Source organism: Ceratotherium simum, chromosome 3 (genome assembly GCF_057802395.1).
Source record: "Ceratotherium simum simum isolate JZ-2026a chromosome 3, ASM5780239v1, whole genome shotgun sequence".
Classification (NCBI taxonomy): Eukaryota; Metazoa; Chordata; class Mammalia; order Perissodactyla; family Rhinocerotidae; genus Ceratotherium; species Ceratotherium simum.
The window spans coordinates 79,455,469-79,474,093 of NC_141902.1; the positions used below are offsets into that span (position 1 = coordinate 79,455,469).

The 18,625-nt window shown below is 38.4% G+C and overlaps 1 protein-coding gene across 2 annotated transcripts in view; it reads left to right on the plus strand.

The window, feature by feature from the left end:
- The window catches only part of TARS3 (threonyl-tRNA synthetase 3), a 64,325-nt gene extending 45,948 nt beyond the window's left edge, over positions 1-18,377 (plus strand). Inside the window, exons 13-19 of one of the 2 annotated variants that reach the window (XM_004431882.3) lie at positions 191-328; positions 2,342-2,419; positions 2,504-2,604; positions 10,912-11,016; positions 14,290-14,362; positions 15,334-15,448; positions 17,279-18,377. In XM_004431882.3, the coding sequence (XP_004431939.1) occupies positions 191-328; positions 2,342-2,419; positions 2,504-2,604; positions 10,912-11,016; positions 14,290-14,362; positions 15,334-15,448; positions 17,279-17,427 (759 nt within the window). In that variant the 3' untranslated portion in view covers positions 17,428-18,377. The remainder of the gene's footprint in view (positions 1-190; positions 329-2,341; positions 2,420-2,503; positions 2,605-10,911; positions 11,017-14,289; positions 14,363-15,333; positions 15,449-17,278) is intronic. The other variant, XM_087428845.1, reaches the window with a different exon arrangement.
- Positions 18,378-18,625: the final 248 nt, after the last annotated feature.

Below are 18,625 nucleotides of genomic sequence, written 5' to 3' on the forward strand. Positions count from 1 at the left end.
TGGTGTGCATTCTGTGAATACTCCAGTAAGGAATGGATGGACAACCAAAACAGTGTCATTGACTGTACTCTATAGTAAAAACATGCTTTATTTATATCTAACATGAAGAATTTTTTTTTATTTTAAAAAATGCCATAAATGGGTTTAATTTAGTGTTCTGTTTAAAATATTTCATTTGCTCTAATTTCAGATTGAAGAAGAAATAAAGGGGTGTCTGCAGTTTTTGCAATCCGTTTACTCAACATTTGGCTTCTCCTTTCAATTAAATTTGTCAACAAGACCTGAAAACTTCCTAGGAGAGATTGAGCTCTGGGATGAAGCTGAGAAGGTAGGGGGAAACCAAGTGCTTGCCCTTCATTTCTGTGAATATGGAAAACCCCTGAGGGACTGCAGTTATCTTGCATGAGGATGCAATGCTTTGCAGTAGAAATTTTAAATTGCAGGTTCTGGGATGAATAGGCTAATTGCAGAATGTAGTTATCCAGTTTTCTGTGAAACAATGATAATAATAATACCTTGCACTGTTTCACACTTTAAATTTATTATCAGGTTTTCGTTTATACTCTTTCAGCGCTGGTCGCCAATAACCAGTTGCATAGGTTTTTAGAGAAATCCTCTGGCTCCTTCTTCAGCACCTCTGGTCTGGCCTCTACCACAGGCACCGACGTGAAGCCATCAGCTCCTTGGAGCTGGATTAAGCTCACTCCAAATCTCTCCTGCGCCCCACTTTTCCAGAGTTGCCATGAGTCATTAAGATCCCTAAGAACACTACAACCCCACACTCACACAATTCCAAGCAAATCAATGTGTCCAGAGCCCAGCACATACCACAGTGTAGACCTCCAGTGCTATTGGGAGCCAGAGACTTGGTTTACCTGGGGAAGGAGGGCAGACAGACAGCAGGGGAGAAAAGGAGATCTTGATTTCTCCTTCAGAGTGGCCGGCAGCCCACACCCGTGTCCAGGGACATGTCCTGTGAAGTGCAGCGGCTCAAACTCCCCTCAGACGTGCTTTCTCCTGTACCTCACATAAACCAAAAGCTTTATTAGCCTTGGCCACTCCTTTTGGGCCTTCCTATCCCTGTGTCCTCAGAGGCCCAGTGAGGCACAGTGACCCCTTGCTTTATGCTCTTCCTCAAAACCTGGCCTTTGTTTGGCTTTTTAATTCCCTGGGAGCCCCCCGGATTCTTTCCATCACTTAGTTACCTGCTGTATCAGAGTCTCATTTCTCTGTGAACATATACCAGTGTCTCTTCTCCTTTCAGAAACGGAGGAAGGGGGAGGGTGGCCTCCCAGCTTGTGAAGTGCTCTGTGGTGGTGGCCTTCTCTGGTCCTAAGTAGAAGGGAAGCTGCTTCAGTAGGATTAGGCCCAGGAGGGAGCCCCCTGAGGTCTCAGCCAAGACCAGCTCCTGACCCACTCTGACTGTGACCCTGGAAAAGCCTGCCAAAGCCCCAGGAGTCAGCTTTCTTGATATCTCTGGCTTTGGCCCCAGAAGACCACTGCTGCTTTGACTTCCCCGTCAGGCACTTCACTCCCAAATGTCAGTCCCCCTCGTGGGCACCAATATATTGGGATGACGACAGGAGTTTGGGTGGTGTTTTGCCAGTATTCTGGGCGGGGACTTAGGAGTGCCCATTGCTTCCCAAAGAAGCTGTGTTCACAGGAAATAGCCAGAAGACTCAAAGAACCCTTTTATTAATACTTATATATATACCCCATCACCTTTCCTGCTGAGCCTCTTCACTACTAGCTAACTGGAAAGAATTTATGTGGCTTAGTCTGAAGACCAAAGAGGGCCTCCTCTTCCCACACCCCTGTAAATCATCAGGGACACCCCCACCCTCCAGATACATGTACAGAGGTAGAGGAAAAGCAAGAGAGAAGTGGCAAGGCCTGCCCCCTGATCTTCTTACCCAGCTAAACACAGAGTGGATGAGGGAGCAAGACCAAAGCTTCCACGCCTTTTAATGTGTGGAGGCCCCACCTATAGGGAAGTGTGTAGGGCAGAGGGGGCTTGCATTGGCAGGAGTGCCAAAAGCATCCCTCTCTAATGCTTACCTGGAATTCACTGGAACAATTTAGTCAATTATCTTTTTTTCCCCCGATTAAAATGTGTGTGTTTCCTGAGAACAAGTAACATCTTAATCATCTTTAAGATGTAACATCTTAACATCCTTGCTCAGTATATTGAATGTAAAAGATACTCAATAAATATATGTTGAACTAAAATAGAATGTAATTAAGATTTATAATAACTTACTTTTTTGAACTATATGACAAAAAAGATAAGATGTACAATAAGTAGAAATTTTAAATGTTCTCTTCTTTAAAAAAAAAATAGCAACTGCAGAATAGCTTGATGGAATTTGGAAAACCATGGAAAATGAACCCAGGAGATGGAGCATTTTATGGCCCTAAAGTAAGTAGACCAAATCCTTCAAAAAGAATAAAATTTAAAAGAAAAATAAAAACTCTCTCTAAGCAAACATCATTTAATTTACAGATTGATATAAAAATCAAGGATGCTATTGGCAGATATCATCAATGTGCTACAATTCAGCTGGACTTCCAATTACCTATTAGATTTAATCTTACCTATGTTAGGTGAGTGATTGAATGTGACAAATGATGTATTACTAATATCCTAATGATTTGTTGTTTGAGCATTAGCAATACAAAAACAAACATCAGTGTATGTCTAGTATATGGGCAATGTACTCGGCATATGTTTACCTGCTTATAATCTAGTTGGAGAGCAACTTGAATTTTCTCAGGACATGGTCTAGTGGGGGAAGGAAGGTAAGTAAGCGTAAGATTAGAGATATGAATAAAGTACCATGAAAACATGATCCAAACTGCCCACTTTCCCAGAGGCGGAGGGGGATGACTTCATAAAGAGCTGATGTTGGGTCTGTGTCTTGAGGATGAGGTATTGGCCAGGAAAGCACAGGAAAAAAGGCAATTTCATCACTGCAAACCAACAACTTCTCTTGAAAAAATAATTTTCTTATCACACAGTAAAGTCGACTTTGTGTGTATGTGTGTATACAGTTTCCATCTCTGTATTCTGCCTTCCCCAGAATGTCATATACATGGAATCATACTGTATATAACCTTTTGAGAGTGGCTCATCATATCAAGGGTGTGCATGGTATCAATATGACTTATCACCGGTGATCTTAACCTCAATCACTTGGTTAAAATAATGTTTGCTGGGTTTCCCCACTGTAGAGTTACTGTTTTTCCCTTTCCAGAGTCTATTGTTTGGAATCAAGTCATTAAGTCAGCCTACATTCAAGCTTACACTTAAGCTCCACCTCCTGGAGTGGGGAGTATCTACACTTACTATTTGGAATTCTTCTGTAAGGAAGATTTTCTTCTTCTTCATTTCTTTATTTATCCAATCGTTTATTTATATCAGTATAGACTTATGAATATTTATTTTACACTTTGAGTTATAATAAAATAGTACATTTGAAAGTTTTCTCGCTCACACCTTTGCCGGTGGGCGCTCTTTCATGTTGGCTGCTGTGCCCTTTGACATACTCCATCCTTTTCTCTTTTTCCTTTTTTTTGCAAGCACTTCTTTGCTCACTGGCACTACAAGGTGCTGTAGGCTCATTTTGTATTTTCCCTGACCTGGCTTGTAAATCAGTCATTTTTCCAGTGAAAAATGGAAATTTTAGAACTCAAAAATACAATAAATATAATACTGGAGAATGATATTTAGAAATGAAGATCTATGTTTAGATTTAGGCCTACCATTTTGTTATTTGTTTGTTCCCTGTCTTTTGCATCCTTCTATTTCCCTTTTCCTACTTTATTTTGTATTATTTGAATATATTTTAGTATTACATTTAAATTTAGCTATTGAGTTTTTGACTATATCCCTTTGTATAGTTTTTTAGTGGTTGCTCTAGGAATTACAATATAGGTACTTTCTTTTTTACAGTCTACTTAGAATTAATATTATATGACTTCAAATGAAATGTAGAAACCTTACTCCCGTGCAAGATCCCTTCACCATCCCCCTTTCAAGTTATAGTTGTTGTACATATTACATTTTACATATAATGAAACCTTCATCGAGCAATAGCATAACTTTTGCTTTCCACCATTGTACATGTTTTAAGGAACTTAGGAGGAGAATATTATATTTACCCCGATATTTACAATTTCTATTACTCTTCCTTCATTCCTGATGTTCCAGGTTTCTCTTTGGTGTCATTTCTCTTACATCTGAAGTGTTTTCGTTAACAATTCCTGTAAAGCAGGTCTGCTCATGATGAATTGTCTTAGTTTTCCTTCATCTGAGAATGTCTTCATTTTCACCTTCATTCCTGAAGGATATTTTCTTTGACTATAGAACTCTGGGTTGATAGTTACTTACTTTCAGAACTTTGAAAATATTGTTTCACGTCTTTCTGGCCTCATTGTTTCTGATGAGAAATCTGCAGTAATTTGAGTTATTTTGCCCCTAAATGTTATATTTCATTTTTCTCTTGCTGCTTTCAATATGGTTTTCTTTGTCTTAATTTTTAGCAGTTTGATTATGATGTGTCTGAGTGTGGATTTGAGTTTATCTTGTTTTTTTAATTTTTAACTTCTTTTTTAAATTTTTTAAATTTAAATTTAAACTTCTTTTTTTAATTTTTTAATTAATTATTATTATTTTTTTTTTTTGAGGAAGATCAGCCCTGAGCTAACATCCATGCTAATCCTCCTCTTTTTGCTGAGGAAGACTGGCTCTGAGCTAACATCTATTGCCAATCCTCCTCCTTTTTTTTTTTTTCCCCCCCAAAGCCCCAGTAGATAGTTGTATGTCATAGTTGCACATCCTTCTAGTTGCTGTATGTGGGATGCGACCTCAGCGTGGCCGGAGAAATGGTGCGTCGGTGCGCGCCCGGGATCCGAACCTGGGCCGCCAGTAGCGGAGCACACGCACTTAACCACTAAGCCACGGGGCTGGCCCCTAAACTTCTTGAATCTGTAAGTTTATATCTTTTGCCAAAATTAAATAGTTTTCAGTCATTGTTTTTTTCATAGTTCATAGTTTTTCTGTACAATTTCCCATCTCCTTTTGGGACCCAGATGACATGAACATTAGGCCTTTTGTTATTGTTCCACAGTTTTCTGAGGTTCTTTTTATATTTTTTTGACTTTTTCTTCCATATATATTTCAGATTGGGTACTTTCTATTCATATGTTTTTAAGTTCACTGACTCTTTTTCTAGTTCACTGACTCTTTTCCATCATCTCCTTTGTTATTGTGTTCATCCAGTGAATTTTTTATTTCCATATTATATTTTTTAGTTCTACAATTTCTTTTCTTTGTATCTTTTATTTCTTTGCTAAGACTTTTATCTTTCCAGTCATTTCAAGTGTGTTCACCTTTACTTGTCGGAGCATGGTTATAATAGATGCTTTATAGTCTTTGATAATTCCATCATCTGTGTCGTCTTCCTTTTGGAATCTCTTGTTTGTCTTTTCTCTCATAAGTTGAGATTTTCCTGGTGATTAATATGCTGAGTAGTTTTGGATTGCATCCCAGATATTTTTAATATTATGTTTTGAGATGCTTGGTCTTGTTTAAATCCTAAGGAGATTGTTGATTCTTTTTTAGTAGTCAGTCTGCCTGGTTAGATTCAGGCTGTAATTTCCAACTCACCTTCTGTGCCACCCAGTGGCCAAGTTCCATAGTTCAGTTCTCAAGCCTTTTGTATGCTGTTTAAGGTCAGATCTATGCATATGCAATTCAGAAGTGAGGCCAGGTGAGTTTATACACTACTTTATGGGATAGTTCTTTTGTGCTCTCTACTCTCTCTGATTTCCCTGATACTTTTTGGTTCCCTGAATTCTCTTTCTGCAGTCCTGTGGCCAGAAAGCTGGGGCTTTAGCTTCCCCACTCTGCCATGCTCTTTCCATGACTACATCTGTGTCAGAGACAAAGCATCAGGAGGCCAGAGAGAGAGAGAGAAAAAGCAGCAGAGATTCACCCCATATACTTGGGATTGTAGCCCTTCTGGTCAGACAGAAGGATTCCCTTCCTCAAAGATTTAGATACCTGATTAGTCTTTTTGCCACTGTGGGAATGCCTAGGGGCTGGAGAGAAGAGACCAGGAAAAAAACCAACCAGGATTTCCTCCATCCCCACTCTTTCTGAAACTTAGGAGTTATTTTTCTGGCTCTTGGCCAGAAAGTAAGGATTTCTCTTGAAGCTTTTCCTGTCTGCATCTGGTGTGTATTTCTTGATGGAGCTGCCTTTGAGTCCAGGCCACACAATACTGGAAGACAAAATTACAGACAACTAACTGCTGGTTTGGTGGTACTTCAAATTCTGGTCTTCTTTGGCAATCCACCTGTCACGATTCACTTTTCAGAGTCTTCAGATAGCTGCTGCTTGCATTCTCTCCAGGGTCTGTGTTTGCATTTAGTGAGAGAGTGAGGGTGGAGAATTCTTACTTCCTTTTGCCTGGAACCAACTTCTTTTTAAAGACCATTCCCCTGATCTGAATTACACAAAATCACAACATTCCTTTAAACTCTCCTCTACTCACCATGTCCAATTTTAGATGTAGTGTTGATTAGATAATGTGTTGAGTTCTCTTTCACTCAACATTGTTAATAAACGCAAAAAAGGAAAAATTATTGGCATGTTTTAAATCCAATAATTTTTAATAGAATATTTTCCTAATAAGATTCTTATAATAAATGAACAAGCACCATTTTCCCAGAGTGTATGATTTTATGGATTGATTTCAATTTATGTCCAAGCAACAAAAATATTATTTTATTTTAGATTGTCCATCTTCTGTTTTGATTACTAGTTACAGAACTACACTAAGAGTTAGGCCTGGGAGAAGTTAAAGAGCTGAAGGAATAATTGGAGTATTACATACAGAGAATTACACCAAGACATGAGAATAATAAAAATGCTCAGAGAACGAAGGAGGAAAGCACAGACCTTTCAAAAATAAATTTGGGCCTTTGGGGAAAGATGGTGTCTTAAGTTCATATTTTCAAGACCATCTTTCCCCAAAACCTACTAAAGTGAACAAAAAGAATGAGAGGTGGGGGACTTTATGCTGAAATAACCCAACTTGTTCAACAAAATTTGAACACTACATCCAAGGAGGGTGTGGAGGAGAAGCAGATCAGCCAAGCCATCAATCCATCCATCCTAGGTTTTGTGTGGAATGTCGAGAGAAGGGGAGCAAAAGTAGCAGCAGTGGTCCGTAGACCAGGTAAGAGATGATGACTGAACAAGGTGGTACTAACAGAGAGGAAGAAAGTGGAGATATTTGGGGTGTGTTTTCGAGGTAGAACTGATGTGATCTGTTCATGGCTTAGGTATGAGGGGAGCATCAAGGTCATTACCATGATCAAGTACAGTTTTTTTCCTAAGAAGGCAGGAGTGGTTTAGCATTAAGAAATATGTTATTGTCATTCATTACATTCAACAATGCTGAAAGGCACTGAATAAAATTTAACATTCATCCCTGTGAAGTGAGATGAACAGAAAGGAATTTCCTTATTATGATAGAGAATATTTATGAGAAAACAACAATGACATCTCAACTTAGTTGAGTTGGAAAGAAGGTGAATATGCTTGCTGTTTGTACTGTTACTTAAAATTGTTTTGGGAGTACAAATATTTGAAATAAAGTGATAAAATTATCATTATTTGTAGATGTTAAGCTGTCTAGAAATGCAACAGAATCAAATGGAGAAAAATCAAAACTAACCTAGAGTTAAGTAAAGTTGCTAGCATAAGGGAAAAATGGAAAAAATCAATTTGCTTTCATACATATTAGCACTAATCTGCTAGGAAATGCAATGGAAAAGGCATTTTAGAAGCAACAATGATAAAATGCAAAATATCTAGGAATAAATGTAATAATAAATATATAATATTTATATGAAGTATACAATACACCATAAAATTTTATCACAGGCCATAAAAAAAGAATTGTTTAAATGAAGATTCATGCCACATTCTTGGAATGGGAAGAATCAATATTATGAAGATTTAATTCTCTTCAAATTTATCTATAAAACTAATGTAATTCCAACTAAATCGCCTGGGATTATTTGGGGGGAATTTGATGTTAATTCTAATGTTTATGTGAAAGTATAGATGTGTAAGCATAGTTTAGGTCACTATTTGCCCTTCTTAAGGCTAGACCTGATCTTAATTCTTTTAAAATAAATGGTGGGACAGAAATTTCTGGTACTCAGGGGCCTGTGAAAGGATCACCCTGCTTCTCTTTCATTCCCTACACAGAAACAACATATGTAACAGTCATGAATATACCATGCTGGTTTCAGTTTGTGGAATGAATTATTTGTTCATATATCTGAGCAGGACTGCACTCAGCCACCTCCCCCTATCCCAAAGCTTTCTGTGGGATCTAGACAGAGGCTTGGCCTGCAGCCAGTCTGTAATGGCTTTAGAAATAACTGACAATGACAATATCCAATTATAACTCATTTGAAGTGAGTTTAATGAATGGGTCTCTCTCTTTTTGTTTGTTTGCTTTGTGTGTGTGTTTTAGTAGTAGCTAGCTGGTACAATTTTTAGATAAAACTTTCTCAGAAGAACTTTGTCAGCATTGCATATTACATTTATTGCAATAATGTGAAATTTATCTGTCTGAGAGAAGTGTGCACAGATCTTAGCGTGACTTACTTCATTACAATTAATAGTCATAATTTGCTTTTTCCAACTGTTTCTGAAAGAAAGGAGGGAATCATTAAATGTAAGGTGCATTTCGTGAAGATTTCAGGTCTGTAAAGGGAATTTGACCAGTGGACTTCTGGAACAGATATCAGGAACATTTTGAAAAGTCAGGTTTACAGTGGGGTTGTGGATAGTGTCAGGAATGGGATGCATTTGGATTAAACAGGATTGGCTGTGAGTTGACATTTGGTGAAGCTGGGAGAGGGATATCGGCAAGTTCATTATACTATTCTCTCTATTTTTGTTTATGTTTTCAATGTTCTCTAATAAAGTGTTTTAAAAATAAAAGAACAAAGATTAGCAAACAGAACAGTTTGTTCTGAGAAACAGTCTTGTTTTGAGAAAACAAGACAGTCACAAAACAAAACAAATAAAGTTTGTGGGAGAGATGTCCAAAAATACTCCTCTAAATCTATAGTCAAAATACTGTGAGAAGAACCCAGAGCTCTCTGCTTTGGCCTGCCTCAGCTTTAGAGATTGCTAGTGACCTTAGAAGCAGATGATACTGATGGCCACTTCGCTCACCGTACTACTGTGGGATGACCTGACCTGGTCCACACCAGTGCCCTGCCAGGTGTGTTGACTGTGGTGAGCCTGCGTTCCCCTGGACTCACGCTGACTCACCGGGAAGGGGTTCCTGTAAACTCTCAGGAAGAGAGTCCAGGACTCCATTCAGTGCCTCTTCTCTGGGGAGTCTCCCCCCAACAGTGGAGGTCCTACCCCAACGTCACACAGCTGGGCGTGCGTGTACTTGTTGCTCGGTTTTCTTAGAAAATAAATGGTAGTAAAACCCCAAAGAAAAACAAGGATGAGAGGGTAGGGGGATGTGATTGAGGAGGAGTCCATTTTAAAGTTCTGGTAATATTATATTTTTTAGCACAATTTTAAAAAAGTATTCTTTAAAGTAGACATAAATGTTTTAAACAGTCTTCACCACAAATGATATATATCACAATAAATTTTTTAAATTAGAAAAAAATAGTGGTATTTATAAAGGAAGCAATGAAGCCCCGATATAGACTTATGAGAGAATATAATACATGAGAAGTGAGACATTTCAAATCTGTGGGGAGGGGGTGGGTTCAATATATGACATTGGGACAATTGGCTATCCATTTGGAGGGAAAATGTGAAATTCCATATTTCATTCTATATACCAAAGTTAATTATAGCTGGATAAACTATTTTTTAAAAATCCAGCAAAGTAGTAGGAGAAAATGTAGGTGAATCTTTTTATTATGTTGGGGAGAGAAAGTTCTTTATTTATATAACATTAATGTTAAAATTCATAAAGAAAAAGATAGGCAGGCTTTCACTTCTCCAAAATTAAAATCTTATGATAGAAAAGATAGTACCAAAACAGGCAAAGGACAAGTAAATAAATAAACTTGGAAAAAGTATTTTCAATTTTCCATATTAGAAAAGGAGTTAATTTCCTTAACATGTCTTCATATGTTTGTTTACAATATATATACAAAATATACATTTACACATGCATGTTTACAAGTTAATTACACCCCCCCCAAATTTCCACTAGTGAATGGACAAAGGGCACAAGTAGGCAATTGAAGAAAAAGAAATATAATCATTAAACATGTAAAATGACATTCAACTTCACTAATTACAGCAGTGAACATTTTTTTTTAATTTCATTTTCTATCTTTATAACTCACAAAACAATTCATCTCATGATTCCTTTTTAGTGTTTATGAGAAAATGAGAATTTAGATACAGAAACCAGTTTTTTTTTTCAATATCTTTGACACCACTGAATAATGTACTGGTGAAGTAAGCCATAGTTCAAAATAAAGTTAATTTTAAAAAATTATGATTTGCAAGATTGCCTGTCAATATTAGTAAACTGATCTAAGCCAATAGTTTAGAATAAAGATAATCAGTAGACTTGTAATAGAGATAGTGGTCTAATATCACCTTGGTTTTTCCTAGATAATGTATTGTATTTCATTTCCCTTTGATTTGTAAAAGATATCTTAATTTGAAAGAAAAAACCTTTATTTCTAATAAATGGGACATTATATGCTTAAAGATGATTTGTGAGGAATCCATTGTTTTACCTAGTTTAGGAAAATAACTTTTAAATATAAGGTAAGAAGATAAAATTATTACTGAATCTTAAGAAGATACTTACATGTATAATTTTCATTTTTTAGTAAGGATGGGGATGATAAGAAGAACCCTGTGATCATTCATCGAGCCATTTTGGGATCAGTGGAAAGAATGATAGCCATTCTCTCAGAAAACTATGGGGGAAAATGGTAAGTGATATGGAAAAGAAAAACTATATGTCTATTATTCTTAAAAATCATGTCTAACAAGATAAAATTAGTATGACAAAATTGGTGGCTCCTGCCTTATAATTAGCAAGTATCCAAACAGCAGGTAAAAAATTCTTGTTGCATTTGCCTGATCAGAAAACAAAGGCAAAGTGGCATAAAACTGTATGATTTACCTTTTGGGGAACTCAGTAGAATTAAAGAGTTATCTTTTCACCTACTTCAAGCCCTTCAAAAATCTAGTTGCTGTCTGGCAAATATATGGCCCACACTCCCAGGGTACTGCGTCTTGGAAACCTCCTGGGGGCCTTATGACCATTGACTAATGAGGAAAATGTGTAAATTTGGTTTACCAATGGCTCTGACCAACACGCTGGCACAAACCCAAAGATGACAGCTACAGTAGCACAGCCCCATTTAGGGATGAAGTGGGGAAGGGAAATGCCCTCAAGTGCAGGATTTTGAGCGGTATGTCTTTTTAGTCCTCTTCGCCTGAAAGAAAAATGGCCAGAGGTATGGAGTTACATTGATGCATGGGCTCTGGTTATTGCTTTGGCCTCAGGGTCAGAGACTTAGAAGTAATTAGATTGGAAAATAGATGACAAGTAGATTTCGGGGAGAGGAACGTGGATGATCGCTCAGAATGGGCCACGAAGGTGGTATTGCTCACCCAGAGGCCCTCACTGTGTGGAGTGTTTCAGTGTTCAAATACAAGAGGACCCATCCTGTTATATCGTCAGCTTCCTTCTTGCCCTAGTGATTGCTCAGTTGTTCATGAACAAAGTGGCCACTAGGGGGCATGCATGGCTCAACAACATGGACCTCACCAAGTTCCATCTGGCTACACCTCTTCTGAGGACTCGGTTTGTCATCAGTAGTGATCACTCCTGATCCCTCATTCTTTCCTGCCACCCCTCTGCCTGCAGCACCATATAGATCCTTTCTGAGCCTTATTCGCTGTCAGAAGTACAACAATGCTTCTGACCATGGAAGTAATCTTACAGCAAAAGAAATAAGGCACTGAGCCGACATTATGGGATTTGCTAGTTATTACCGTGCCCTGAGAAGTGCAGTCAGGGCACCAGCTGGCCGATGACACATCTTGTGATGGTGCATCCTACAGCATGTGGAAATGCTGCCAACCAGCAACCACTTGTGAAATTTTTGCCCCCCTTCCCATTTTGAAGAAATTGACTGAGCATCTGCTCATGCAGTTTAGTTCTGTCTTCAGGACCTACTGGCCCCACTGCAAAGTCCCTGCAGCTCCCACGGTTGACACTGGGCACTGGATGCTACTGCTAGAGTCACTGTGACAGGTTCCCCCTGAAGCTCCGTGTCTCTGCATCACCCTTGCCAGAACTGAATCCACGTAGTGCCTCCTTCTGTGTGCCACTCCATCGCAAATCAACGTGCCATGCTTGTTCATGGTTGATCACATGCATGGACACTAATATTCGTGTCTAGGGAGGCTAGCAAAGCAAATTTCTGAGCAGGAAACACAAGGTAGGAAATTTCCCAAACAGAGGTTCTTCAAAAGGTCCTAGGTAGCTAGAGTCTGTGCATATCCCTGAGATTTTATTTGTGATTTTAGAAAAATATCCTTAGGTGTCATAAGGTGGCTAAGCTATTAAAGTTACAGATAAGCCAAAAGTATAGATATGAATATGTATGCTACCTAAGTATGAATTAACATGTTTATATTTCTTTCTAGTTGATTCTGTTTCAAATAGTCTAACATAGGTAAGAGATGGTAGTGTCTTATACTAGAGCAGTAGTGGTGAAAGTGGTAAAAAAAAAAAAAAAAGCCAACCTAAAAAACTAGTGGAATCAGGAGATTGAGAGGGAGATAGGAGATGGTGTCAGTGCACTAAATGTGCCACCCTGCATTGCAGAGACTCAGTGCATGCTCTCCGCAGTTCATAAATCAAGAGTTCAGGCACCTACTAGAGTTGTGGTGGAAATCTCCCCAAGAACTAAAAATAGAAATGTTTAAAATGTGGCTCCCCTGGGGGAGTAGGACTGGGGATGGAGTGAAGACAGAGCTCCAAAGGAAACATTTACTTTTCATCTTATACACTGTATTTCTGTTTATCATATGTATTATAACTTTTATCATATGTATTATTTTGCTTTTGTAATTTAAGAATAAATATATAAATACATACATTCATAAAGTGCCATCTGGTAATAGTATCTATTGCATTTCCTTCCACCTTCAAAGTAAATACTCTTGATGAGGCAAAGGCAAACACTTCCCATATCACACATTGCTTATACTCACCTTTACATCTTTTTTTTTTTTTTTTTAAGAAAAAAGCATTTTAGTTTGAGATAATTGTAGAGTCACATGTAGTTGTAAGAATAATACAGAGAGGTCAGCACACCCTTTACCCAGTTTTCCCCAGTGGTAACAACTTGCAAAACTATATACAGTGTCATGACTGGAACACTGACTTGATATAGTCTACAAGTCTTATTCAGATCTCACCAGTTTACATGCACTCATTTGTGTGTGTGTGAATTTAGTTCTATATCACATGTCTAGATGCATGTACCCACAACCAGTCAGGAGACAAGACAGTTCCGTTACTTATAAGGATTCCTTATGCTACCATTTTATTGCCACACACCCCTCCCCGACCCTGTCACCAACCTCTGGCAGCCACTAATCTGTTCTCTGTCTCCATGATTTCGTCATTTCAAGACTGTTACATCAATGGAATCATACAGTATGCAGCCATTTGAGATTGTCTTTATTCACCCAGTGGAATTCCCTTGAGATCCATCCAAGGTGTTTGAAGCATCGTAATTGGTGGCTTTTTATTGCTGATAGTGTTCTGTGGTGTGGATGCACCAGTCTGACCACTCATTCACCTGCTGAAGGACATTTTGGGGTATTTCCACTTTGGGGCTATTATAAATAAAGCTGCTATGAACATTAGCATGCTCATTTACATAAGTTTTCATTTCTCTGGGATAAATGCCCAGGAGTGCAATTCCTGGGCTGTATGGTAAGTGCTGTTTAGCCCTGCCATCTGTCTGCCAACCCGTTCTTCCCTCCCTTTCCTATCAAAATTCCCAATTTCCCCTTTTGTCTGTTCTACTGCCTTTTAACTCTTAATATAGTTTGGTTTACTTCCACACCACTCTGCTGAATGTGCTCTCTTGTGAAGTCGTACTTTAAAAAAAAAAATCTTTGGTTTGATCATGTAATAAATGGTCATTTTGAAAATACATATTTTTTATATTTTTCAGGCCTTTCTGGCTGTCTCCTCGTCAGGTAATGGTCATCCCTGTGGGGCCAACTTGTGAAAAATATGCACTTCAGGTAAAATCAGAGACATTTAAAGTACATAATCATTTTGGCATGTAGTCTGTGAAGGTCATTGACTTGGAATGTTATTCATGCCTTAAAACATTGCATAACTAACACATTAATTTACCAACCCATATTTTCAGTAATTGGGAGTAACACCTGAATCATGTCTGTGTAGCTGTATCATAACTACTTTATTTCTTAATGTTTTTGAGAAATTGGTATTTTAAAACATCACATATTTAAGTTATTCTTTTCTACATGGCTCTATTAGGGAAGAATACTTATATTATCTATTGCTGCATAACAAAATACCCCAAAACTTAGCAGCTTAAAACAACAAACATGGGCCGGCCCTGTGGCTTAGTGGTTAAGTGCATGCGCTCCGCTGCTGGCGGCCCGGGTTCGGATCCCGGGTGTGCACCGACGCACCGCTTCTCCGGCCATGCCGAGGCCGCATCCCACATACAGCAACTAGAAGGTTGTGCAGCTATGACATACAACTATCTACTGGGGCTTTGGGGGGAAAAATAAATAAATAAAATCTTTAAAAAAAAAACAACAAACATTTATTATCTCACAGTTTCTGCAAGTTAGAGTCTGGGATGGGCTTGGCTGGGTGATTCTGGCTCAGGGCGCCTCAGGAGGCCGCAGCCCTCGGGGGCTCCCTCACGTCGTTCTTGGATGCCTCAATTCCTCACCATGCAGGCTTCCCAGAGGCTGCCTTCATGTCCTTCCAGCATGGCACTGGTTTCCCCCAGTGGGAGTGATGTGAAAGAGATGAAAGATGCAGTCTTTTAACCTCATCTCAGAAGGGACATGCCATCACTTCTGCCCTTCTCTCTGGTCACAAAGAGCAACCTGGTACGACGTGGAGGGAACGGCACAAGGGTGTGCATACCAGGAGGTAGGGACCCTGTGGTTGTCTTGGAAGCTGGCTACTGTATATAATGTAATAATAAAAGTGTTTCATCTTCCTATAGGTATCCAATGAATTTTTTGAAGAAGGATTCATGGCTGACGTTGATTTAGATCATAGTTGTACACTAAATAAGAAAATACGAAATGCGCAGCTGGCTCAGTATAATTTTATTTTGGGTAACTTAAATTTTTATATATTTTCCCAAATGCTTGTTTTTTGTTCTGTTTTTCATTAAATTCCAAAAAGCAAAATAAAGAATGTGGGGGCCCGCCCCATGACCGAGTGGTTAAAGTTCTGCTTGCTCCACTTCGGCAGCCTGGGTTTGCAGGTTCAGATCCCCGGCGTGGACCTTCGTCACTCACCAGCCATGCTGTGGCGGCATCCCACATACAAAACAGAGGAAGACTGGCACAGATGTTAGCTCAGGGCGAATCTTCCTCAAGCAAAAAAAGAGGAAGATTGGCAATAGATGTCAGTGCAGGGTGAATCTTCCTCTGCAAAATAAATAAATAAATAAAATAAAGAATATGGTATAACTACTTGATTATGCCAATTTGACTGTTTAATACTTATACACAAAGAAGAGTATGCAGTGTTCCTAGGAAGGCTTTTCCTAGGTACTCTTTGTTATTTGCTGGAAGAACAGTTATAAAGTTTCACATGAATCCTGTGGTACAGTATTACTAGCAAGAATTAACATCTCAAACTAACAATGGAAAATAATGTGAAAATGATCTCAGTAGAATTATACTACTTATGTTTCAGCCATGTGACAGGCCTGAAATATTCTCCTTTGCTTTTCTGGCTTATTAGAGATCTTTAGGATTAAACTAATGAGTGGAAAAGTTTTCAAATTTAAGATGATCAAAAGAAAAGAATTAAGCAAAAAAAATAAAGTGTTTTTGAGGCACATGAGTACTGGATGCAGAATCTAAAATTTTGACTTTAAAAATTATTCAGGGCCGGCCCCATGGCTTAGCACGCACTCCGCCGCTGGCGGCCCAGGTTCGGATCCCGGGCGCGCACTGACGCACCGCTTCTCCGGCCATGCTGAGGCCGTGTCCCACATACAGCAACTAGAAGGATGTGCAACTATGACATACAACTATCTACTGGGGCTTTGGGGGGAAAAATAAATAAATAAACAAAATTGTTAAAAAATAATTATTCAAAATAAAGAGAAACTGATATTGATATACCTGCAAGCATGATACTGTTATCTCTTGTAAGTTGCAAGATTCTGTAGAAGGCAAAATAACTAGGCATAGAGTTGTCCTATCAGCAGTTTGTCATCAAAAGTTTTGACTCTGTAGTAGGTATTGTGTGTTTCAATCAGGCTTCTTGTGGTGGCAGAAATTTCAAATTAGCTTAGGCAAAGACGGAACTTGTTGGAAGGGTGTTGGAGTATCTCGTGACATGGAAGGTAGAATTAAACAGCCAAACCATTAGAAGAATAACTGGAACGGGGAGCTCAACCCTTACCAGGACTATTTCTCCCCATTCCTGGTCCCTGTTTTGCTCTGGTTCTTTATTCTTCTCTTGAATATCTACATTATCCCCCTTACTTGTGGACCAATTTTTTTCTTGATGGATGGCAAGAAACATGGCTGCAGATTCCTGCATTGTCTCACGGTATGGGTCACTAGAGAGAACAACTTTTTACCTACGTTCCAGAATATTCTGGTTGGCTCGTTGGGCATGGGTCTGGTGGCCAGTCCATGATTCACCAAGTATGCCAGGTCGAGTCAAGGGGTCTGTAAGAGCTCCCTGCTCCCATTTGTAACCCAAGACCACAATAGGTGTTCTCTCAAGTGGACAGTAGAGAGATGGGATTAGAAGTCATTCCTTCCCTCCAGAAACTTATCAGAGGATGACCTAATGGTCGTTAGATTAATATTCAGTGATTAATACTGAAGAAAAACTCAGTAAGACCTGTGTCATGTGACTGTTGACTTAATATTTAGTAAATCATTGATGTAAAATTTATTTCCCTTTCTTTTCCACAGTGGTTGGAGAAAAGGAAAAGACAGATAATGCTGTGAATGTTCGAACGAGGGACAACAAAATTCATGGAGAGATTTCAGTAACTTCTGCCATTGATAAATTGAAGAATCTCAAGAAATCACGTACACTAAATGCTGAGGAAGACTTTTGAAGTTCTTTCTTTGTACTCACTTCTGTGTAACCTTGTTTTGACCCCTGAAAATGCATTTTTCTTAATTAACGTTAGTACGTCTTTTAAGAACTTTGGACCCACTGACAGTCCACTGATGGGAGCAGTGAGAACGGAGACAGTGAATGAGTAGCTGATATGTACAAAGCTTAATTCACTAATATATCTGAGGACAAGCTTGGGAAATTTTTAATTTCCCAAATGTTTTAAGAGACTTAAATGGGAAAATGTTATTCATTGAAAGAGGGAAATACTAGGAAATGAGGATTATTAGATGTTATTATCTAAGATGTGTTATTTTCAAAAGATAGGTTTCAAATACAAGTCTGCAAAGCTTTTTTGAATATGGGAGAAAATCTTATTTTCTAATAACATTATGTCTCAGGTATTTTCATGGTTGTTTTACTAAAGTTCACACTGAAACTTTACCTCCAAGATTGGAATCATTACTTAATTTGTTTTAAGTAACCAACAACCACAAAAGCAGCAGCTAGTGCTAAATACTGGATTACTGACAAAGGACTCTGAACTCAAAGAAATTCAGTGTTGTGGAAGCTACTATTGTTTGCACTGTAGGTTAGGAATTGCTGTTTTAATGCTTCTAATTGACAATTGAGCCTTGTTCATCTTCATAAAAAATAAATTCCCAAGTAAAATGCATCACATAGTGTTTACAGTGTTTCAGCTATGGGCTTATACCACTGTAATCTGCTCCCCTAGAGTTAAATTACTTTTTTGATGGGATGACATTCCACTGATTTATAGACTCAAGTGGATTTCTTATTTTAACTGAGAGGAATACTTTACTGCTCAGAACCAAATTAAAATGGCTTTATGCCAATAGAGAATTGAGCTACCAATCAAGAAGTATTTTTTGAGTGTTTATTTGGCTAGGTGCTGTGGAATTAAAAATAAATTTAAAACATGCTGTCTCTTCTCAACACACTTATCATTTAGCTTCCTGAGCAGTTGGTAAACAAAACAGTATTATATATCAGACCTGTATAGTGCTGTAAGGTGCACATTATGTAATCTAATTTTTCAAGCTAACATTTATTGAGGCCAGGAACAATTTGATATACTTTTTTGATTCACCAAACTGCTAGTGAGGAAGTGAGGAGTCAGAAGACACCCCTCCTACTCCCAAAATGATGTTGTGGAAGGTGGGTGGGAAGAGGGA